Here is a 25,573-nt window from a genome sequence, read left to right on the forward strand (position 1 = left end):
TTAAAGGCTGAATAATGAACGTTGAATTGTTTCCTTGCCCGTGCAACTTCACGACGCGACGCATGCTCGAAGGTAAGAAGAGTTTGTCTGCAACACAAGGGGTTGAATATTAATGCACTCGTGGGTCCTTTAGATAAGCTCTCTTCTCTCGATAAAAAATAGGCTGAACAATGGAAAAAAGTTGAAACGGATGCTTGAAAAGAATTATACTTACATATCGTTGCGACGGTCGTCTTCCCTCATGGTAATTTATTTGCGGTATTCTATTTTATAATAAAGAACGATGCATGTACATGTGCTCGGTACAATGTTGCGGAAACGTCTCATGGTCCTCTTGTATTTGATCGATATCCCGGAAATGGTTGACTGATTGAGTTCCTGCCGTGATGCACGTAGGCTTTGACGTTCCACATTCCACACCGTGCCCGGTTATACATAGATGTTATTAGCACAGTTAATGTCGACTTCTATTGAGATTGAAACATGATTACGCACCTTTGTTTCATTTTCGCCTTCAAACAACTTTCATCATAATAATTTACATTAGGTATATTTCGATAACATGATATTAACAACAACGGTACTTTATTCCACGACGCAACCGTCATCTTCGAATCATAAAACCAAGCCAATACTCGTACACCTATCGCGCTTTCAAATGACAACAGCAGCTCGAGTTTGAACTGTCTGTCACAGCTCAGGTCATTATCGCATGAAATCCCATTAACATCCTCGTAAGAATCCATCAACCGTATCCAATCAAAAAAATAGGAAGCGACGTATCCCCTCGAAAGCTAGCCTCTTGTCGAGAAGTTTCAAAACTCGCATCTTTCCACCCACCCGTGTCTAGTGATCTCTCATCTTTTTCGGCCGCACAGTTTCTCCTCGCTCTGTTTGTCTGTCTGCCTGTCTCTCTCTCTCTCTCTCTCTCTCTCTCTCTTTCTCTTCACCGCCATAATCGTCTCCCCTCACCGAGAAGGGTAGAACGGCAGTTTCACGATGCCAACGACCTCGGTGTCGACTTTTCCTTCTTTTACCTTTTTTTCTTCCCCCCATTGGACGAAGTCGTGCACGACCGAGGCCTCGAACATCCTCCTCACAAAGGACGACTTCGACCAGAGGAGGGATACCGAGAAGGGAAGAGGGGTGAAGGTGCAACGTCCGGTAGCTGAGGGCGAAGCCACGCAGGTAGACGGCCTGCGTCGGTGTTTTCGGCCGAGGTTGTCGCACCTGGCCCTGGCACGACCTGCCCCACGTGAAAGGAGAGGTCACACACACCACGGCCTCTCTCGCGAGAGAAATCGAATGCCTTTCCAGTCTCGATGGTGTATCGATGACGAAAGCGCACGCGGGGCCCCTCGGCTACCGGCTTTAACGAGACCTTGCGTCGCGGCCAAGGATCTCGCGCGAAATTCATCACCGGTGACTGGCCTCTCGAGGCTGAACCAACCGGGCTCCTTCGAGCTGATTCTCGTTGCTTTTGTTTTGCTGCTCGCTGTTCGACGTGCGTACAAGACATTGGGCCTGACGCATCAACATAGCGATGGTGTTTCTAGTCGATCTAGACTTTAATTCTTTAAACACGGTTGTCGTCGATAGACGACGAACTAACAATTTCGCCAAGCTAACTGTCATCGTTTTATAGATTGTGATATTGTGTTCAAATTTGGAGAGAACGATTTATGAGAATGTACATATACTTAATGGGTCAAAGGGATAACTACTGACAGAGGTTACGAGGTTATTAGGTTATTCGGTTATTAGGTCTTCGATTTAGGTGGAATTTTCCACGCTTTTCCGACATTCTATCTTGGATTAAATACTCGATATTTTCCTCCAGTGCTAGCGTTTCTTGATATTTCTTTAAAAACGACGATGATTTTGAAAAAGTCCATCGTCGCAATCGTATTTATAAACTTCGAAACAGATTAATTCCTGTTAATCGGTTCTTTCATCGAGAAAGTGTAGTAGAATGCAACGAAAATATTCCGTGACTGAATTGAAATTCCCCGTAGACCGACCTACCCTTCTCCGTTCACAATAGCGTCATCCTCGAAAATTCCTTTCACTCGAACTATTCCTAACAAGAAACAACTTTATGATGCATGGCTTCTCATCGATAAAATTTTCGAATTACAACGGAGATTGCTCATGGAAGACGAATAACCCGACTCATCCGAAGCTTCTTCTTCTTCTTCTTCTTCTTCTTTCACCGTGTAGCCTCGTTTCGTAGAACGAACGATGGCCCTGTTTGGCCTTTCACACGCAATCATGCACGCGAGGGCATTCTGCTACTCTGTAGCGCAATTGCAACTGCAACTCGACGTTCGTAAATTGAGCAAGATCATGCTTTTCTCTCGTAACGAAACTGCAAGCGATTCTCTTCCAATGGCAACTACTTATTATGCTTTCTTTGGTCACGTGCTTTGCAGGTGATCGTTGAAGCTTTAATTTTAGTTTCGCGTAGTATAGGTTTTCTTTCTCACATTTTATCTTCTGGTTGGCGAATAGAAGTTTTAGAATTTTTTGTTAAGGGAAACGTCGAAACGGAGGATTCATAGTGGTACGTACGAATAGATCGTGATTTTTCTGTAAATGTCGAGTTTCGATCGAATTTCGCGGAATTTTCTATCGCCGCAGTTGAAATTTTATTTCCAGTTCGCTTTTACATTTGTTTAGCGCACACAGGCGGTTTTTAATTTCCTGTTCTGACAGTACGATGTAGGAGGGGGAATAACAATGTGACAGGGATAAATTATGATTTTTATGATGAAAATGGATATGTTGATCTTTTCGAAGGAACGTTCTGTGTTCGGCTGTTCACATTTTTTTTAAAGCTAATATTCTTTCGTTACTTTCCTTTCTTAAAGTAACGTTAGTAGCGAAAGAGAATAGTAAGTAACGAACGCCGAAAGAAACATTGGTAAACCAACACGAGAGAAAGGATTAAAAAATTAGCAGGAATAAATAAAAAATTATATGGCAGTTGATTAAGGCACAGATACAATTTACAAATACCGCTCGAAGCTCCGTTTTAATTATACTCGAGGATAAATGGTAGCTGCTTTTTTTTTACTGTGAAGCCATCATTAACGCGTTCAGGCTTATTAAAAACGTAATACAGATACTCGATCTTTTTTCACGATGGATCGTTCTGTATTCGGGGCGATTATCATCGTCTTCGACGTACAATGAGATTCAATTATTCCACGGCTATCGATTGCCCGGCTTTTAATTCATGAACTTCACGAGCTCGCGCTCGGAAGGCAATCCGTTCGCGTTGATTCTCGTTCGACGGCCACGTTTCGCCCGCAATCGCGGTCTTTAGCGCAAACGAGATTAAATTATTCGACGCTTATGCACGTTGTCTGCTTCCTAGTGAACGCTCGCCAATGAATATTTCACTAACCGGATTTTATGGTTTCCTGATTGCCCGCCACAGCGTTCTCCTTCTTAGCTAAGTTATTCCGCCGTTGAAAGTTTTTCAAGTCAATTTTTGGGGGGTTTACTCTATTCGTCTGGAGTATCTCGTGTACAAGTAATTGAAACGATTTAATACGATGACATTTCTATACAACGGAAACGAGTGATTTTATCAAGTACGTAAACTAGTTCGCTACGTTTGTAATCCTTAACTAGTACGATTCTTTAATGTTATACCGACGACAGTCGGAAAACGTTCTCCCGCGTTGCGATTGTAATTGCCTTCTTGAACGAATGAATGGAAATAGTAGTATTAGTGGTGATAAATAGTAATGGGTGGGTTAGCGTGCTGGAATGTTCGAAGCAATGGATGCTTCGACCAGCTGATCATCTATACCGAACGGTGTATCTATTTTCTTTGCACCCACGTAGCAGAATGTATAGCTTCTGACAATAAAAGTGAATGAAATCGCCACCAACCTTTTAAGTCTCGATCCCTGACGACGTTCCTTATTATCAAAAGTATTTATTTTGTTAAACACGCGAATGCTACGTAGTAAGAGACTATTCCATCATTTAGTAACTTAATCTTTCGAGAGATTCAACGAACAGGGCGTACTAGAGTCGTTCGATTCCCCTCGACAATCCCATTGTATAGCAGAAACCTCGAAATTCTCCAACATTCCCTACAAATTCTCCCACTCTTTTTCGCCTTACACACGTGCTTCTCGATGACTCGTGGATTTTCCATCGAACGTGATTCGAACTTGAGAATAGCAAAGAGGGTGCGTTAGAGTTTGGTAGTCGAAAGACACGGGCGTAACAACTGAAAGTTTCTGCTGCGGCAACGGGTGCAGTGAGTCAGTAGGTTAGCTTACGTAATTTCGGGCGGCAATCTCTGCGGGCGGGGAGGCGGTTGGCTTTACAGAATTAGGTCGATCAATACCGCGTCGCTATATGGGTCAGGTGCACTACCACGTTCTGTACTCGTATATGCTAGCCTTACCGGTACCTAGCAACCCCTCCCATCCCAGGACTACTGCATGTCCCGTTTCAATCTGCCCATTTCCAGTTCCCTTCGAGTTCGCGGTCCGTTGTCCCTTTGATCTGTTCGTTGGTCGCGCGTTAACGCGTTAATTGAGTTCAATCAGCGTCGATCTCGATCCGTCTTCTACTCACAGTCAAACTGGGTGGTCTCCGGATCGGTCATTCTGTGCCTCGGTTCAGAGATTATTATCGTCGAGGAGCGTATTATACGCGCAGAAGTGTTCGTTGGACTTTTCTTATACGTTTGTCAGGTCGATTTAATTCTTTTGCCTATGACTTTCGCGTTATTTCGCGATTATCGTATTTTGCGATCATTATACAGCGAGTCGATCGTATTACTTTGGTCGTATGTTTAAATAATATATTTGGAATCATATACGAATCGTATACGATATTGTTGCATTTTTTAGTTTACAAGTATGTTTTTAGTTATGAGACTAATCTTTTATGTCCATAGCTGAACAAAATACCCAAGAAATAAACTTCTACGATATCACTGGAATAGACTCAACTCGTCTTTGCGATTGCAAGATTCATTATCGAGTCACTTTCCGCTAATGAATGCTATTTCGTGTTGTTCGTTAAGACAAGACCACGCTGTGAAGCCACGCTAATTGAAAATAAATGAGTTTCGGCTGTAGGACTGGTCTAAGAATATAATAGAAGAGGGTTCCATGCTGTAAACATACTGAATTGCTTGTTAACACCAATATATTCTGATCCACACGATGGCAGAAAATTTCTTCGCGGACACTCTAGCTGATGTTCTTTTAATAAATTCGTTATCTTTACTCGAAATACATTTAGCATATGATTGAAACGTGGTTTAATAACGCTGCAAAATTTCAGGTTGTTTATGTTCGATAGTTTCGTTGAAAAACATTTCTTTTTAACTGCTTTTCTTTGGTGAGATCACGTTACTTTAGCCTCTTAATTAGCCTTTTATTATTTCGATTTGTCTCGTTTGGAAGAAGCGTCTGTATCTATGTCACGTCCTCTGGGAACCGTACGCCACGTGCTAAGACTCGATGTTATTTCTATCGTGCGACCACCAAACGAATTAAGAAGGTTCTTTCTCTATTCCAAACGCTCTAAGCTACAAGAAATAGAGTAAAGAAGTATTCGCATATTTATTCAAGGTACAAGTATAAAATTCGGATATACGTTGTTTGAAACAATTTGAAAATTTATCCTAGAAAATAATAAATCCATGTTACTACAGAATACCATAAAAACCGTCTGTCTCGTCAATTACAACCTTGCGGACAAAATTGTAGCAAATTTCATTTAAAATTTCAGTTGCATTTTGTCAACTTGATAATCTTGATTACCCAAGTATCTAACTTGTACGTTATTGTAGATAAAGAAAAGTTCTCGACTCTTCAAAGATCTTGACGTAAAATTTACTTTGCCTTTCCACTGTTCCCCAGGACCATTGTTCGAGTTCCCGAGGTTCACTGACCTAGAACAACGCGATGTTCATTGGACTTCGAAAGGAAGTTACTAAAGCTTGAACAGGACGAAGGTAGCAGAAGCTAGAACGAAGTTAGAGTACGAAACTACGATCCTAGCGTGTAACGTGTGTATCTTAGGTATATGCAAGACAAAAGACAGAGTGCACACGAGCGAGTAGCCAAGGTCTCGAACGACAAAATATGCCAACAGGCGTGATCTTGACCTATAGAGCAACGAACAACTGGCAGATGTCATTTTTGTCTCGCGAAACCTTCTTCTCTTCGCAATTTACATCCGAGCTCCGAATATCTCTTCTTCTCTCACGATCCTTCGTTTTCTTTTTTTGATGACAAAACAGAGAAGTAGTAGTTTTCAACGCATTCCGCGTGTGTTCAGACAGCGCTAACGACGAACGAAATGACGCAATCAGCAAGGCATTTCGACTCTATTCACTGTTTGCAAATTAGAACTAGAATCGCGTGTACACTATGTAAACACACGTGATTTGCGGAATCTCCGTGTATCGAGTAATATTTAGGAATTTTTCCTATATTTGTTTTGTTTATTTTCGTCTGTTCTCCTCTTTTCTTCCCTTCTTTGTCGTCAGCTTCATTCTGGAAATTAGCAGTCGCCGTTATATCCACTCTCATCCAATCCTAACCCAAGAATCGCTGTAATTCTGTATGAAAAATCGTCCCAACGAAATAGTCATGAAAATCCTCCTGCGAATTGTCTCACCGAAGCATCTATTTAGCAAAGCGTTACGGCACAGCCGAATCGGTTGCGCGACCTTCGCTCGCCCGCCAAGGCTCCGATTGTGCAAGGGTTGCGAGCGAGACGCCGATGGCTCGTCTAAAGTTGATACCACACGGATCGCGAGGGTAGTCGTGCCTGCTCGACGAGGTGAGCGAGACGGAGAGGCGTCCGGGGCGGCCGATGGTACACGAGGGTGGTTAAGGTGGTCTAACAAATAGTAGGTCGTGCCAGGCTGGGGCCACGGATCTAGGCCGATCGATGGAGCTACGTACCTAGCGGTGCGGGTCGCGTCGAATAAATGGGTCAGATACACGGAGCCACGCGTCGTTTTTATCCTTCCTGGTTTCCCCGTTCCCTCGAAAATCCTCTCTTGCTATACCCTTGGAATGCGCTCGAGTCTCGCGAGTCCCCTCTACCTCTTTTCTCGCGCACTACGAGCTTTCCTCCTTTGTTGGCCGACGTGGGTCTGCACGTGCCAGCGCATACACCGCCGCTCGTACCTGTTGTAGTACTTGGCAACCGCTGCTACTTGTTGAGGTAGAAGAGCCAAGGGGCATGGAGAAGAATAAGAAGGAGAAGAGCGAAAAGAAAAAGAGAAAAGGAAGGAGAGGGTTCCGTGACGACGCTCTTGGCCCTTCTCTCGCTTCGACTGGTCAAGGGGTGGGTCACTCTCTATCCCACTGGTAAATCTGGGACAATGAAACCGGAGCAGTACACGTGCACCAATACATCGACCCGAGTCGCATCGTGTGCAACACCGAGATACCCTCCCGCGAGTTTATATACCCTTCTCGGCGCTTTGTGTGTCGAAGCCAACAAGAGAATGTTTCGCCGTGCAAAATTCCGAGACCTTGCTAGAGAGAACTTTTCCGACGAGGGACTCGTTGCTCGCACTTGGATGAAGCTTTTGTTCCATCGAATGCCCGCTTCAGGGACATGGGCCTTGCTCATGGGCGGTAATAACCCGACTAATTAGACGACTTTACTCGAGTTAAATCGACAGGTAGGGTTGCAGCGGTGGATCGTATTCTTGGATGTTGAGGTTTTGCGTTCGTAGGGCTAAAGAGGACTTTGAGTTTCGCTTGACGACCGTTTTGAATTTAAAGAACGTTTAGTACGCGACATTTTAAGGGAGGATATTTATCGGCTATGTGAAAAACGTAGATAATCGTATTACAAGATGTAGATAAAATTAGTTATAAAGTTGCGAGATTGGAACTTTCGTTATACGCGAAATAACGTCCTCTAAGAAAGATGAAAACGCAATTTCTCCCATTTGTCGATTATTCAAGGATGGAAATGAAGAGGAAGGAGTGGCTTGCAGGTATGATAAAGCGACGCGTTTGATTAATAGCCGTCTTGAGATGTTAATCGAGAGATCAACACACTTTCCCTTTTAAGTATAACTTACTTTTTCAGCAGGAATTAGCATGAAACTTCAATTTAATTCATCCGTGTTGAATGGCAGTGTTCTCTGGTTCGAAGAAAGGTGTTCGTTTTATCTAAACAAGTTCCGCCTATCTGCTAATTATTCAGAGATAAATTGAGTTAGAAGAGTTAGGTGTGCATCTTGACAAAACGACACGTTTGATTAACGATCCACGCGATAGAATATTAATCAAAAGACAAGCCTATCGTGTTCACGCTTCTTTTTCTCGAACAATAGAATTTTCTCTGATAACCGTGAGGAAATAGTTGCGGTAGACTTTTCTCTTACTTCCTTATTACTTTCTTGTATGAGATAAAAATTCGTCAAGATTCCTTGCGGCATATTAATCTTCGGAAAGCGTAAATCGAAGGATAATTCTCATAGTGAAATAATAAATAATTTCACATCGCTAATAAAATCTCAGAATGTTTAACAAATGTACATAAAAATTTTCTATGGTAAGTGTTGAAATAATTTGGTCAGCCACTGTAGAAGCATAATAACACGCAGTTCGATCATATCATCAGATTCGAGCGATAGTTCGAGAATAGTTGTATGGATCAACGTGGAACCAACCTCCGAGCGAAACAGGCAATGGATTCTGGGAATTTGAGCGCGATACAGCCCCGTTTTCGTAGTCGTAAATTCCAAGCAGCCCCTGTGATCGAGGGAATTAGGTCAGCGAATAAGGCCGACGTAGTCGAAATGAGGTTGCCCGGGTTGTCCTGCCGCGGAATCAGGTCGCTCGATAAAGGCCAACCAGCTATCGCGTTCCTGTATCCGGCGTACTGACCCCGCTGTTCGACTTCGTAACCCGGATATCGTTTAGTACCGGATCGATGTTCTATCCTTATGGGGTGTGAATGCTTGTCCCCGATGTACCTAGATTCTAGACCTTGCTAATGTACGTTTCCTTCTCTTTGTTTACTTCTGTTACCTTCTCGAGGAAAATCCTTCTTCAGATACCTCTGTGTATATGTATTTTTACTGTACCTAACTTCAAACCGAAATTTTCTAATTTCAAACCGACACATTTTATGGTTTGTTCTTTGTTTAGTCGAAAATTATTCGTTTCTTTTTCTTGGGCTTCTTGAGCCTGCAATATACCGTTAGGTACATCGAGACTTTATTACGAATCTCGGATTTGCGCCAGGTAACTGTTGCTAAAGGGATTACAGCAAAGTTGTAAATTAATTCCGAGGGACGGTGCTGTCAACTCAGACGTAGACTTATTATACGTTAATGTTATACGCTTTTGTTAATAGTATACTATATTCTCGTGCAAGTACACTAGCGAGTACAGAGATCCTTTTTGGAAAATACTTAACACGTTGAATGCCGCGTCAGTTTTACAAGGTTTGGTCTTTTTTATTATGCGATACATATAATGTTGAAATATTAGCTACGTTACGTTACCTACGTTACGTTACCTACCATAAACCATAATCCATCCTTCGATCATATTTATTCAGGCTCGCAATAATCCTAAGGAACCGTCATTAAGATTTAGCATATTTTACTTTACTGTCAATGTTGAAGTGATCGATACTTCTAAGAAAACTCTACATTTTCACAAAGCGCCGATGTCATCGATAGCGCATAGACAAAAGAATGCGTCGACGACAGACGATAAGCGGCACACGTGCGACGTTTTTTTTTCGGCGTTCTTTTAGTCTCAGGGTAACATTGCTAGCGTGCGGATCTGGACCAGCTTACATATATTCCACACTTTATACTTTCACAATAAATTATATATTTTCAATACCTTACAATTTACCCACGCGTTTCTTTAATTCCACATCCATCCTATAACCTTAACAGTCAAGGCCTTTAATTACCATCGAACATCTTTCAGGTAGAAACGTTCCTTAGGGCTATTGTTCATTAAGGTAAGGCATGGAAAAAGTTTTCCCATGTTCGACCATTTCGTCACACCATTGTAGTAACGATGGTAATAATACAAAATTTATAACTTGAAATTTGTTCAAATTATGTATTTCTACTAATCTTGGTGCACCGGTCATCGGTAACCCCCACGACATTCAACGTGTTAAACAACGCAATTTTGAAGAATAGATATTTCACTTGGAATTTTGGGTGATGAAAAATCTATATATATATTCAATAATATTGCGGCAATAATCTCAGGTCGACGTCTATTTCATACAAAGAGTACTGAATTAATGCTATGTTCAAAAAGCAACGAGAAAGAAAATTCCTATACGAAATCGGTACATAAAACGGTAGACCACGCGGTTCGATACGGTGGTTTAATCCTCCCGGAAAAGCGAGCTCAGCCCGGAACAGGATCGTGGCAGCCAGCTAGCAACACACGGTTTCGCGTGGCCCGGCGCGGCACACACGAGTCGCTGACCTAGTTCCCCGATCACGGAGGATGCCGTCCCGAATATGGATCAACGTGTTCCCTGACCCATATAACGAGAACTATATTACGGTTTCTGTGGCAACCACGAGCGTGCAACCGGAGCCAGGACACGGAACAGCCTCTCCCCTTTACATCCACCTCACCCAGTATAAGCCCGATCGGTGTGCCTGCTCGGGGGAAAATTAAATCGAAGATGAATCGACGCATACTGTACGTAAAACGCTTCTCTCGTACACACGTGTTGTCGTTAGTGGTTGCTTTCGTATACGTATGTATGTAAATGGTGCTTTAGAATCGATGTCAGAATTAATTCTGCCGCTGGTCTTGTTGGATCCTTGTATTTCAATTTTAAAAGGGTGCATGAAAAAGGTTTCTCTTCGTACGAGTTTTATTTTTCGAGACAATCTATTTTGAAAGGTTTTTCAGAGAACATTTTTGCGTTAAGTTATTTGTGGCACGAGCAGAATTTTTTGACCGTCTCGTATAAACTCGCGGACAGCCTTAGGTAAGTTTCTTCAACTCTATAGATTGACGTATATACATCGACGATCGAAGAAAGATTTCGCATAAATTAACGACTCGCAAGAATCTGACTTTCTTTCGATATTTATTCGTTTACAATGATCAGTAGAAAAGATTAATATATGTATAACAAAAGTTAGAACAAAAATGTCATTTGAATCTAAAAACTTATACTATATATACTTCGGCATCTTACTAAAGTTTTTTTTTATTATTTAATTTGTACTTCACAATTTGTCCAGCTGGACATTTGACAAATTTTTTCAACTTAATTGCTAAATAACACGTGGGTGGCTACCCCCAGTGGGATACCGTCTTTGAGTTTGACCATTTTATTTCTTTAGCGAGGTCAGTTAGATGTTTTCTTTTTAGTCTTCCGATTTTGTGTTTCGGTTTATTTAAAAAATCGTTCTGTCTGTTATGAAGCAAACTAGATTACACGATACATGGAAGATATTTGAAAAATCATTGTGTTTAACGCAAACCAATATCTAATGTCCTGCATACTATCCTCGCTTAACGAAGAATGCAAAATTACGTTCTACAATTTCTATAAAGCGTATTCGATTGCCAACGAAAAATCTCTTTAGCCGAAAGATAACTGTACAATACCGTTGACGTGGAAATTCTTTACAGTTGGTGTAATTATAAACGGCAACTGTAATCCTTTAACGAGGCTAATTGAAAAGAGTCGAACGACCGTCGTTAAGCTCCTTTATCGACGAATAGGATCAGCTACCGATCTATTCGACGTAGCAATTTCCCTTAATGTCGTAAAAGCGACGATTGAAAAATTTCGACGATACGTTTGCTATCCTTCGGATCATCGATTCAACGTATCGAGAGTGCATCAACGAGCGTGTCCTTCGTTCGAAATAGTTACATAACGTTACGTCATCGCGAGAGATGATAATGCGGCGAAACGCTTCAGTAACACGCGAGCACGTACGGCGTACACGCAACCGCTATGCGTTTCCTGCCTTTTCTTAACGCCACACGTAGTAGGAATTTAATTATTGCAGCAACCCCCTGAAGAGCACGAAGAATGCTCTTTCTCGTGGAATATTTTGAAGAGCGGCAAAGGAATATTACGTTTAGAAAACAACGCGAAAATAATAGTCGATAAATATTATGTCTTTCCGCTTTATTTCGCGGATTTTTCAAACGATCCGGACTCGTCATTGAACCGCGTATAAAAAGAGAGGGCGGTTGAATGCCGCGAAATGAGCAGCGCAAAAGGAAATAAGGTAAGGTAAAAGAAGAGCGTACGACACGGCGTGGCATCGCAGAAAGAAAGAAAGAAAGAAAGAGATGAGATCGATGCGTGGGTTTCCCACGACCCAATTTCAGTTTCGGCTTGTAAACGCTGCTGGCTTGCCGCGTAATTAGCACGCAACGCGAAAGAAAGAAGAAGGGAAAAAAGCTCGTCGACGAGAATGAATACTATCCCCCGTCTACCTTGACTGCGGCGTCGATCGGCTTTCCAAGTACAAGGCAGCCGGCGAGTTATTCGGAGCGCAAGCTATCGGGGCAATTTACTTTCTCTTTCGTTTTTGCAGCGGCGCGGCGTCTTTGCGAGCTAGTCGAATGCGCAGCGTCTCTTTAATTAAAACGACAGCGGCGCGGATAAATTGTTTTTCGAGATCGGAAATTGGCCGAGCTGTGAAACGAGACGCTCGAGGTATTTCGCGACTGTGCCACACTTCCGCACGTGGCAGTCTTATTAATCCTCGTGGCTGTGAGAATCACGTTCGAACTTTTTACGAATTTGCACCACGGCGAATAATTAATTGGTCGTCTTATTGTCTCGGACAGTCGGTGTATATCTGCGTCGCAAATCTAAGCAGTTGCATTTTATCGTACATTGATTAATATTAATATTGACTTGACACGAAATAAGCGACTGAAACAGACAGAGAAACGAAAGGGTCTGCCACGGTGATAAAATTTGTTATCCTCTCTTATTGTCTCTGTGACTAACCCGACCTAAACGAGCGAGTAAGTCCCATTATTATAAGTCGAGTCCCTTCGACCAAAGCCTCTCGTTTGGAAATCCAAGGTAGCGTCCGCAATTACCATGCAACAAATCCTCGATTGTATACTGTGCCGTTTCTAGCGGTAGGTACGCTTAGTTCACTCTTCTTTCACCGTCATCCCTCTCCAGGCGCGTTTCCACGCAGTACAACTCCCTGTTACTTCCCTTCCGTTTACTTTCCGCTTGCATACCTGTTGCAATTGTACGGCAATTATCGACCCCTCGAGCATACTTATCTCTGCTTAACTTTCACGCGTTAAACGCGTTCGGTATCCTGAGCGGCGTGTGCGAAAGCGATCACGAAAACGGGACAGTCACGACTGTTCGTTCGTGTATTTCGATCGTATCGGAGGGAGAAAGACAGAGAAAATCGTGCGTCATTCCGCCGGTACCGGCGACGTTTCACTTTCGACTCTCGATGTACCGCTCCGAGCGGAACGGCTAAGCGGCGGCCTTGACTACGTCGTTTCGTGTCTCCCACTTCCAACGCTAGAGATATCACGCTCTCGTGTCCTTCGCGTACGTCTATACTCGCTGTAAAAGATACGGTAGCAGCGCGTTAAATGGTCAGGATGTTTTTTTTCTTTCCGATTGAGTATCGGTATTTCCCGCCGGTAACGAAATTGAAAAAATTCACAAAGAGTAGAACTGACCAATTTGTCTTTGGAGGACGTCGGTTATTTCGTATGCTGTTCGCTGAAAATGAGAGATACGGTGAGATACGACGCTGCCTGAAATTCCAATTTCCCAATTTCGATCGTACACTTACTTATCGATTTTACGATCTCTTCGTATCTCTCTCATCGACGGTACGTACGGAAACCATCGACGACTATTGCTTCCAGACTTAACCAAGAGTTCTAAGGCTTCTTGTATGAAAGTCCTACGGAACACGGAGACAGAATGGCGCGGGGAGGTGAAACTTGGTGGATTGGATCGTAGAAAGTACACCGAGCCGGATGGCTCGTTGCTTTCGTGATTTTCCTCCGATTTTTTCTCTTCCTTCGTTTTCTCTTTCCTGTATTTCCTGCTTGGCAGTTTCGTTGTTTTTCGATCGAATCGGTTGATTCTTCGATGATATCCTCGATAACTTGTTCAAATTCGTGACGCTTTAAACTTTGAACAAATATAGATTGGTTATAATCTTACCGATTCAGTCTGTAGGAAAACTTTTTCAAGACGACCACATCGATTTTATTATTTCACAAGGCCGTCTCGACACCTGATAGGCGAAGATAACGAGGAAAATTTGCCCTGTAATTTCCTAGAAAGTCGGGGTTTCTATCGATCAGCAGGTGTCAGTTGTCCAACCGTTCGACCTACCGGCGATCTCTTGGTCTTCCCCGAGCAACTTACCTCACCCTTACTTTTCGATTACATCATAAACCTGGTAAATCGCAAGACATTAACATCCAATGCTGTATCAAAATCATTTTCCATCGGTTTACGATCACACTCCGAACAATTGCCGGCAAACTTACGAAACAATCTAATATCGCGATAATCGACACGGCGATTAACGACTCGCGCAAAGTTCCACGCGAACAAAGATGGCAGTAACGGGTACACGGTCGAAAATGACCAGTCTACCGATCTGGAGGAACGCGTAGACCAAAGTCCGTGGCATGTTATCGTGGCATCTTTACGGCTGTTCTTGGAAAACTGTAATTTACAGCACGTCGTCCGTCGGGACATTACGGTACAACGACCGTACTGGCCACCGTAGTGCCTACGGAATATAGGCTGGAAAAACATTATTTTACGTAATTGTAGAAGCGTGAAATTCCACGAAAAGGCCGACAAACGATTGGTTGTTACGGCAGCCTCCTATTGTCGGGACAAGCTTCGTGATCGTACATACGCAAAGACGTGCTTCTACGAACAAAAAGAAAAAAAAGGAAGAAAGAAAGGGATGATGGAAAGAGATGGAAAACGTTAGGAAGTTGGAAAACGAAACTTCTTCCGTTACGAAAGCTGCCTGTTCATCCAGTAATCTCGTTGCGCTACGTTGCGCCTTACAACGTTACGTTGCGATGCAGTCTGACGATACGTTGGGCTTTTTACTTTGTCACGAAGTCGTTTGTTTGAAATTACCGATTAATCTGTTATTTCTATTGAAGCGATTTTCACTTCTAGGAAAACTTTACCATCTTCTCTAGGGATTAGTTTTCTTCGTCCTTCAGGCCTTTGAGTATTGTTTAGCTTCAAATCAGTTTGAATGGTCTTTCTACCTCGTAGCCTTTTCCAGGAACATGCCAAGCACAGATGATGCAACGGGGTATAGACAAGCCAGTTTTCATAATTATACAAATGCCTGTAGGCTGATGGCTTCGGGGATGTATTGTAAAGTAACGCTGCCAGCCTCCAGACCTGGACTAGCATACACTGTACTTATTTCTATTGTACATTCATCCGCGCATTTCCTCTTTCTATTTCCGTGACAAATCTCAACAGTTTCGAATAATTTTACTCTTAGCTGAAATGTCCCATCTAGCACTTGTCTTCCTTTTTCAACATATACGCGTTGAAGTGTTTGAAATTCACCGTGTTGTTTACTTTTTAGTCAAAGTTACATTGTACAAGTTGTTACGAATTACCAATTACTATAATAATGAAATAACTGGCGATTGTAAAGCGAACACTCGTGTTCGACGATTTTTAGATAATTTTAATAATTTAGTTAATTAATTAATTACTTAATAGTCACGTATGCACTAGAGATGGCACAAAACACTACTTGTGAATCTCATGATTCGATCACGTTCGATCCCAATCACGATTATTGTTCGCAGTAGCTTGTGATTTTTCGTGATCGCTTCTGGTTTAACCGATCCTTCTCGCGAAACCTGTATATTTTATATCAAAAACATCGAAAGAATGTTACAATTTTGAAATCGACAGGAAGAATTAATATTCTAGTCCTTAAAGTACCGATAATAATAATACCGGACGAAGAAAAGAAACTTAAATTATCTTCTATTTTGAATCTCGGATAAGGTAAATGTACGTTATACGAGGAAAACGTAACGTAATTTTCAATTTACGTTACGTGCAGATACTTTTATGCAAGTTATATCGAGGTAGCTTGTAAAAAATTAATCGTGTTATAAGAATAATTCAGAAAAGAATTACGATCACAGCGAGCAAATTCGCTCGAGATAAAAAAGTCACGATCACGGCCGTGAATGAACGTAGATGACGACAGTGATCGTGATTCTGCGATCTTTCACGCGACATTAACCAGCATCTTACGGCTGTTGTTCGTGCGACGAGCTGAAAATTGCAATACGAGCGAACCTTGCGAATCGTAATTAATCTACGAATTTGTGTCATTCGTGTTTCAGATCCAGAAAACGGCGACCCAGCTCGAGTAATGACTCCGAGCGATCGTACAGCGGTTGGAGCGACAGAATACCCCACGGATGTGGCCGCGAGGGTTGTCGTACCAACGAACGCGGCGATTGCATGGACGAATGCACCGCCGCTCTTGTCCTCATGTCGCTCTCATGTTCGCCACACAGCCCTCACAATCCCCTGCCACTGCACTGCCAACACAATTACGGTCAGTATCACGCTGCGAATAGCTTTCGTGTTCTAGCGACATCGCAGACTTCGTTAGGTTCAATCTAGTCAAAGTTTACAAAGTTTACATTAGAAACAAGCAAATTGCTAGATATTTGATAGAACGAATGAAATCTCGAAAACAATGTTTCGGATCGAGATGAATTTGTTTCGATCGTAGAAAACTGCATGCGGCTGTGTAGTATCGGCCATAATTATTTGAACGATGCACATTTTGTATTGTACTTTAGCCGTATTGTAGGGGCTAAGAATTGCTGCTGTTAACACATACGCTTTACATGTTTGATTTATTATGTGATACATGAATATACATGTACATATACATGTATACCGGTCATCTGTCTTTCTCCGCAATGTATTACTCTAAGTGTCTATGCAATTACTAGCGATCGAAATCGCATATCCGAGCTACATGATCGTAAATTCAAGCTTGCCATTATGTCTGACAGCGGTTCTATCTAATCTCAATTCCACACAGAGATTACACTCAATCGCATGTCAATTTGCAACGATCTATCAATTCAAACATTTCTCCGACTCCGAACCTGCGAAATATATAACAAGATACAAGAGGTGCTTGTTTGTATCAAACATTTTATAACACCTCCCACAGCAGTTCTAAGATATTTTTCAATACAATAGACATAAAGACGAGACATAAAGGTACGAAATATATTTACAGCCCTATAATTTGTATAATTGCTATACAAATACCATAGTAAATTGGCAACAGACTGAAGGCTCTTGGAAAATTATGCAAAGAAGATTCCCAAAAATTACACGCTACTCGAATCGGAGCTTGGATCATCTGCGAATAATCAACTCGCAAGCAAGTTGTTCAATCGAGATAAACTAACCGAGTATTTTTATGTTTTTCGCGAATAAGGTTCCTGGGGAGGTCGAGGTGGCGGAGGTGGTGGCATGGTCGTTGGCTCACCAGGAGTCGGTGGCACCTCGAATAGCAGCAGCAGCAGCAGCGGGGCTTCATGGCGTAGCGGCACCCCGAGTCCGCCTCTCAGCGACGAGGGGGCACCTACCACCGGTTCTCTATGGCCGACATCCGCTCATCCTTCGCACAATCAACAACACTACCCTTACAACGCGTCTGGTTCGTCGTCGAGTAGCACCCCTGGTTCGACAACCACCCTGGACGAGGGTATAGTGCTCGATTACCTCGAGGAACAGCACCCACGCAAAAAGAAGGTAAGTGGAATATCACGCGTATCCGTTTTATCGATTGATCGATAAATGGGCACGAGCGCTTCGCTTATCTGATAAATTCAAGTGCACCGGATATATTCTGTTGCAATTCGTAAACCCGGCACACTGTCACAGCGCTGACGAACTTGGCCTTCGTGTGACTTAGACAATTATCTGTCGTTTTATCGTCGAGAAGGTGAGTTCTTCTCTTTTTCCTTACGTAGCCGGATAATTTTTTGTTTCGTCGTCATAAGATGACGTGGGTGATTAGTCACCTTTCATCGTCGTGGATACATTTTGACGCTTACGCGGCCTGGAGAAAGCTCCTGTCGTTGAGCGGCGAATCGAATATTTCGGATACTATCCGAAATCGAAGCGGTTTCTTTCGCTGTTACACCGATATTTGTAATTTCTGTTATCGTCAATATCGAATTGGACATTGACGGAAATATTTCTTTCTTGCTCATCGCATCAATAAACGAAAATTATATTGTCTTAAAACACTGTTACAAATATTCCATAAGAAACATCGCACGATGACGCGAGTAAATCATACGTATCAGGCTAAATTATATGAAATTGGTATATCATTATCTGAAAATTGCTACGAGAACTATTAGCTAATTATTTTGCATATCGTTTAAATTTAATGTAATCTTCGATTATACGGAATTAATGTCACGCTTGATTCAAAAAGCTACGATAATTTCTAATTAGGTGAAGCGATTTAAGGATTAAGTATATCCGTATATTGAAAAAGAGAAGAAAGAGGAAAAGAAGAAAATTAACACACATAATTCTCTCATCAATTCCGAATAAGTAGCAAGCTCACTTATCGCGTCGCGTGTTTCTTTGCAATGGAAATCATAATTCGAAGAAGAAGCACTTATTGAAAGATTACGTTCTTAATTCCTAAACGACTCATCTATAACGCTGGTAGCGAACGCGTTAAACGATATTTTATTTAAATAATGCTCAACTTTGTCCCGCGTGGCTTGTCTTCGAAAGATTTCATTGGCCTTAATTCCACTCGTCTGCCATTGTCAAGGAAACCACGCTGTGTCGTTCTATCGAAGGAAAAGCGAGTTTCGTGACATCTAACTCTCGCGGGAACATCGATACTCGTACTGTTCGGTCGCTTCGGACCGCGATGCTGGTTTTATCGGTTTCGTGAACCACGGACATTCTGTTGAAACTCAGCCGAGGGTTATCAACATGCAACGAGGTTGGAACGCACGATTAATTCGCTCATAAGGCGTGGCGGATTTATCTCCCCGAACTTAGCCCCTTCCGCGTTTCACAGCTTACATTTAATTAACATCAACGAGACAAGATAAAGCTGTAGGTACTTGCATAATACATAACGCAGCTACTCGCGTGTGCGAGTATGCGTGATCCATGACCTCGAGATGATTTTCCAAAGCGAAACGCAACTCTTCTCTCGGTTAACTTTCTATCTCTTGTTTCTGTAGAAACAAATAAAATTCTCGTGGAAAATTCATTCAGTTCGAAGGTTAATAGCCTGTATATGAGCTAGAGATTCAAAGACATAGTCGAACCTGCAATTAAAAATAAACAAACTCGATACACACTGTAAAAGTTCGTATTATTTGCCAATTTCTACAATTACATTTTTGAGATTTTTTGGAACTAATTATGCAAATTTTAGAATACTTAACTTTTCGTATATTTGGAATCGAATAGTGGGTTCCACAGATCAATGTTTATAACGTACACATTTGTGAAATTGTTTTTCATCGTTCATCGATAATCGAGAGCATCGATCGTCGAATAAATGACGAGAAAATTCGTTGCATATCGCAATTCCTTTACAAGGATTGCTTATCTCTGGTGGATTACACAGCATCTGTTTGCGATGTCTTTTACGGGGATCTCGAATGTTTATTGAACAGCTGCACTACGGCATAAAACAAGTTATTATCGCTTTTCTGAAATAGCGATTGCGTTTTTGATGACGCGAGACATATGTGCTTCGAATGACTTGAACATATTTGTGAACAATTTTTATTTACTGTCTGTTTACATTTTCCAGTGCAACAGAGCAAAATATCTCTGTAGAAGTTTTAAACGGATATCTAGATTTTGTTGTCTAACCTTTTGTTACGCAACTGTGTGTCACATATCATCGGTTATCTTAATAAATCAATATATGCTCTGACACGATTTTCCAATATCATTTTTACGTTATTTGTCGGTGTCATTGAAGGAAGAATAGTTAAATAGAAAGTTTAGGTAGAGTAGGAAGAACAACTAAGGTAATAGAACTCAAATAATATTCGAGAAGAGAAGAATAAAAGTTAAAAACGACTAAACACGAAAATATCGAGATTTCTTCCCGATTAGGTGATGACTAAACGAAAAATCGTCGATCGATCAACCGCTTTTCTTTATTTGCTTCGTTCTTTGGAATCGTGATCGACGCGTCGCACCGTTACGAAACGACGAAAGTCGCGGAGACGCGTCGTTTTCACCGTGGCGTCAAAGGAAAAAAAGAGAAAGAAAAAGGAGGAAAGCACTGGGAACCTCTGAATGCAGAGCACGGCGATAACGGTCTGGCTACGCTCGAACGATCGAGAATCTCGCGCTTAGATTTTCATTTAGATCCATCGCGGCCTCCACCTGCGATCTAACGATCGGATCGCACCGTTAACCCGCCGAACGATGCGGTTGAATTTTTACGAGTCGAGAATCCGGAAAGAGTCCCACTGGAATCGTTACATATCGTGAGAAATCCTTGATATAAATATTTATGCAAATTTATGTATTCGTAGACAATCGTAAAGGAATAGAACTTGAATAAGATGTCGTTAATTCCTAAATTGCGTAACGCGTATCTTGCTTTTAATTTCCTAAATATCGTAACGTGTATTTTGATTTTCCTATGTTATTTCTGTTTATTCGACGATCACAGGCAAACACGATAAATACACTTTTGTCGATCGTTTTACTTTAATGTCGCTTTACGAGTAAAGAGGAATATCGTAATGTAAAATAGCTAGAAATAGAAAGAATTTGATTCATGATAGTAATCAGACTATCTATATCTTTGATCAACATTTTTAAATACTGACCAAATAAATTCCCAACCGCAAGTAATTTTCTACAGCTTACACTGTTAATAGATAAGATGAAAGACAAACGAGGAATTAATTCGACAAATTTAAGCAGAGATTAATTAATATACAAGTGATTCATGATAAGGATTTTTTGATATATTAAAATTGTGGATTATCAGCGAATTGAGATCATGATTGTTCTGTCGTGTGTAGAATAGGCAACGAAAGGGCATTCGTATGTTTGTCCAATTGTTAACACTAGAACTACCGATAGTTAACACGAAGATATCTTTACCAGAAACAGTCAAAATGACTGGTCTTTAAAAAATACGTAGTAATAGAATATTTTTATATTTATTGATTTATTACTTTCTTACAGAAGGAATTCCATGTTATGTAGTATATTTTTGATATTATTAATCCATGATCCCTAAACAAGGGTTAGCACATTTATAAAATTATAGAGCCAGTCATTTTGACTTGTGCGGTGTTTCTAGTGTTGCGATCTAGCGATCGATCCGGAATTTTCCTGATAACTGATATCATCATATCGAATGATACGTAGTACAAATTTGAAAAACATGTAGGGAGTTTTATACTTTGACTTTTACACTTTGACAAGTACCAGCCATTTTGACTAGTGTTGGTATAAGTAGCCTTGATACAAAATTATTTTCAGTTTGAATACATGAAAACGAAATAAAATTCGTTATATTATTCTTTTAGTTATCGTTGCGAAAGTCACCATTGTGGAAAAAAGATATAACATGAAGTAGGAATTTTAAAATAAGATTGTAAAACCAATCAATTTGAGTGATGTGGTAGTTCTAGTGTTAATACCCCACTGTTAGAACCTGAAACACAACCAGCAAAATATTTAGCTAATTATCTATACGAATAATGGCATAAATGTAGCATTGAATAGTTATAAAATTAATAACCGAAGAACGTAAATATTTTTATTACATATATATACAACATGTATATACAACATATAACATAAATTCAAAGGAAGAACATACAGGATTACCGATTGGATGGGAATAAATTAAATCGCGATTAACATTTTTGATAAAAGATATCTGATATTAAAATTCAAGATTTTTTCATTAACGAGTGCAGATTGTAGAGGCGCGCAGAACCTGGGGGAGTATGTGTCGGAATGCCGAGTGAACGGAATAGAGTGGATTAAATCCTGATCGTGATTCCGAGCGACGATATTTGATGAGGAAATTCGAATTCTTCGATTATTAAGAACAGGCACCGTGTACACGGAATGCTAACAAGGTTGAACGAAGAGAATGAAAAGAAGTAAAAGTAAAGAACTGTTTGATGTAACACGATATGTAGATAGTAACAAGACTAGGATTGAATATAGAATACCGATAGGCCAAACCTGTTTTATTCGCTCGTCGTTAAAAAATCTTTACTTCCGCAACTCTTATCTGCAGCAGAGGTTGCATCATTATCGTGAAAAATGAACTTTTCGAAAATTTCTTATATCGCGATCTATTATCGATTCGATACTAACTTCTACTCGAAATATCTTTTTGTCGTTTGAAGAATTGCAACGAACGTTATATCGAACATCCTCCATAGGTGTGTTTATATATATAGTTGTATAGTAACTAATGGTTGGCGAAAGAAACAGATGCATCGGCTCGGACGACTCAGTCCTTTGCCAAGTCCACGCCGATGACATAATCCTCGACCAAGAGCCAAGGATGTAAACATGCGCGGCGATTTTCGATAATTTCGTAAGATGGCTAACAAGTTGAACCTTGAGGTATTATCGCCGTGGTCTAAACTTAGGCACGCGTCGTTACGCGGTTGCCGGCGGAAAATGGGTCCGACCGGGTCTGAAAATAACCGGGTCGAGCCTCGATTAAACGGAAAGACCTTTTGTCGCCTCTCGCCTTAACTCGATTCCTTCGTGGTTTTTCAGATTCGAGCGAAAGTAAGTCGCGACCCCATCGAGAATGGACCAGTCAACACCGCTGTCTACGAAACCGAACAGGTGAGTCTTGTTTTCAGCTTTCGTTTCTTCCTACGCGATATCGACGCTCCAAGTTTCCATCTAATCAGCGTTCAAATTTTTCTTCCATTACATTTTACTACTTGGAGCCTTCTTCTACTCAGTTTTCACGCCCGTAACTTTCGCCTTGTTTAATTTAAATATCCAAAATCGTTTCTCTAGCACGCGAATCTCAGATAATTTCACACTCGAAACTTTCTCTCATTCCACATTAATATTTAAAAGTATTCCTACATCATCTCGATATCCAAATCATCCCCTTATCCGTTTCTCTCTCTACTCAAACCCAGCACCTAAATCTTCATCCGTCTCAATATTAATACTCGAAGCTTCTTCCCACGCAATCTAAACACTCGGGACTCCCCTTACTTTCAACGAACGCTCACCGTCCACATCGCTCACATACCCTGACTGCCAAGCTGTTCAGCTTTCGATCACGTCCCGTCCTTTTACGAGGCCGTCTCGGCAAATGCCAAGAGGCCGATATATCTCTGCAATCACGGAGAGCGTTCGTAACCCAGTTAGCCGAAGGTTCCTGCTACTTTCACCGACCGCAAAGTCGACTTCTGTCCATTCAACTGGCCTCGGAGTAAGAGGAGGAACCGTCGACCTGGCCCAAGTACCGTTCGAGTTCGTTCGCGTGGCAGATCCGCGATCGAGCGCATAATTTTCGACTACTTTCACTGGCTACCACCTGTGGTGTGTAGAAGTGTGCTTCTCCGGACCGCGCACCTGACCCAGTTGACCGACTCGAGAACAGAGATATCCGCGTAGTCGACGATCAAGGTCGTCGGGCTAGGCTTCTCCCTTCTCTACGACTAAGCTAGACTCGTGTTCGTTCCGACCATGTACCGTTCCCATATTGGCGTCCATGAGCAGGAAAGCTCTCGATGGAAGAGGTATAGGGGCAAGGGACGGCCAGGAAGTGCCGGTTGCAGTCGATCCGTGCAACTATTGCGACCATGTCACGATGTTCCTCCTCGTGCTCCCCTCGACCTCTACAAACGTCGACGACTATAGTTACTACAAGTCGATGTTTCAAGTATGAAACCGTTTCAGGTTTTGTTAGGTTGAATTTGTTTTCGGCATTGGATTTAGGATTCAGGTTTGATATCGAGGTTTTGTTAGGGCTTTAGGTAGGATAGTATAACGAGTGTGAAAATGGAATTCCCGATTGTCGTTGATAAATGCAAGAGTTTGACGAATCGTCTGTCGTGCGTTTCATGACTGGCAATTCTTCCAGTTTACGATCCTTTTCGAAATTGCTTGAAAACGAGTAAGGCGAATGAAATTCGTTAGTGTTATTTTTAAGATACGATGAAATTTACGAATTGTGTCGCCCAGATTATAATACAGCAAGGGCAATGGCCATTTGTAACTGAAAATCGAAAATAGATTTACCAAATTCAAGCGCTAGTTCCAATTCGTCCAGATTGAACCTCTTCGACTGCATATTTTATCAAAAGAGATACCTGAATAACTATTTTATGCTTGTACAAAAATATTAATTTCATATATTATATATATATGATATTAAATATATATATCATATAATTCACGGAAGTATTTAAACATTTATAAAAACTTTTTCTGGTATTCTCTCTGGCATGTTCTCTGTAGTATAGAGCTACTTCTAATTTATTCAAACGTTGCATTGTGTGTGGAAAGGATATCACCGGGGACACTGTGTATCTGTTTGTCTGGAAATCATTCGCTCTAATCACGTTCGCCGTGATGGCGCTAATGTCTCGACAGATAACGATTGCATGACATTGACGTTATCGCGGAGCATCGGACCATAATCTTGCACATTTCGTCAACATTTATTCGCAGAACGAGCCACCGGAAACAGAAATAGAAGAGACGTAAGATCCGCTGCTCGTTAGGACGACGTAGATAATCATGCATCCTGATAATCTAGAAATACGACGTTGATTGACGATTCGATGAAGATATAAAAATGCGAAAAATAAACTGCGCAGGAGTACTCGTACCACCAACAATTCCATTTTCTTCGACTATCTTTAGAGAAAACCGAAATAATCTCTGTAATCGCATCATTCTTTACCTAAGCCAAACACGCTTCATTCACATCATCCAACGTTCCTCGAATCAGCATCCCTCGTCAAACTCTTCCAAGAACGTCTCTATCCCACCATATCTCGCAATCCCATGTCCTGCTCCGCAATTCCTACGCCGAAGGTCTAGAAGTTATTCCAGTCGCCATGCTCCACGAATAACTTTCATTCACCTTAGCACGCTCACTCGTTCATCGATCGTTCTCCCTGGCTCTTTTCTCCATCCGCGGATACTTATTGCCAAAACTTTCGTGATTTCCATTTCACCGGATCAATTCCAATCCCGTGATAATACCTTCCCCCACCCCCATTCTCTGTATCGAAAAGGGCGCGTCTGCGCGGACCAACATCGCCAACGCGACGCACGCCTCCGCATGGACCTAGATCTCGGCGTAGCAGCGAGAACCGGCGCCGGCATTGCACCGCGTTGCAGTGCACACCGCGTGACGTCACTGACGGCACGTGCCTCTCCTCCCGCCGCTCCCCTCCTCACCACCACCCGCTGCCAACGGCGTCGCAGCGGCGTGGGACGCGCGGAGGAGCGGGGT

At 41.8% G+C, this 25,573-nt stretch overlaps 1 protein-coding gene across 2 annotated transcripts in view; it reads left to right on the forward strand.

Moving 5' to 3' along the window:
• Positions 1-25,573, forward strand: part of Glut4ef (Glucose transporter 4 enhancer factor) — a 94,507-nt gene that overhangs the window by 38,770 nt on the left and 30,164 nt on the right. Inside the window, exons 3-5 of one of the 2 annotated variants that reach the window (XM_072000155.1) lie at positions 16,398-16,615; positions 17,522-17,838; positions 22,858-22,929. In XM_072000155.1, the coding sequence (XP_071856256.1) occupies positions 16,398-16,615; positions 17,522-17,838; positions 22,858-22,929 (607 nt within the window). The remainder of the gene's footprint in view (positions 1-16,397; positions 16,616-17,521; positions 17,839-22,857; positions 22,930-25,573) is intronic. The other variant, XM_072000156.1, reaches the window with a different exon arrangement.

The sequence above is a fragment of the Bombus fervidus genome, chromosome 3 (genome assembly GCF_041682495.2).
Source record: "Bombus fervidus isolate BK054 chromosome 3, iyBomFerv1, whole genome shotgun sequence".
In the NCBI taxonomy this organism is placed as follows: Eukaryota; Metazoa; Arthropoda; class Insecta; order Hymenoptera; family Apidae; genus Bombus; species Bombus fervidus.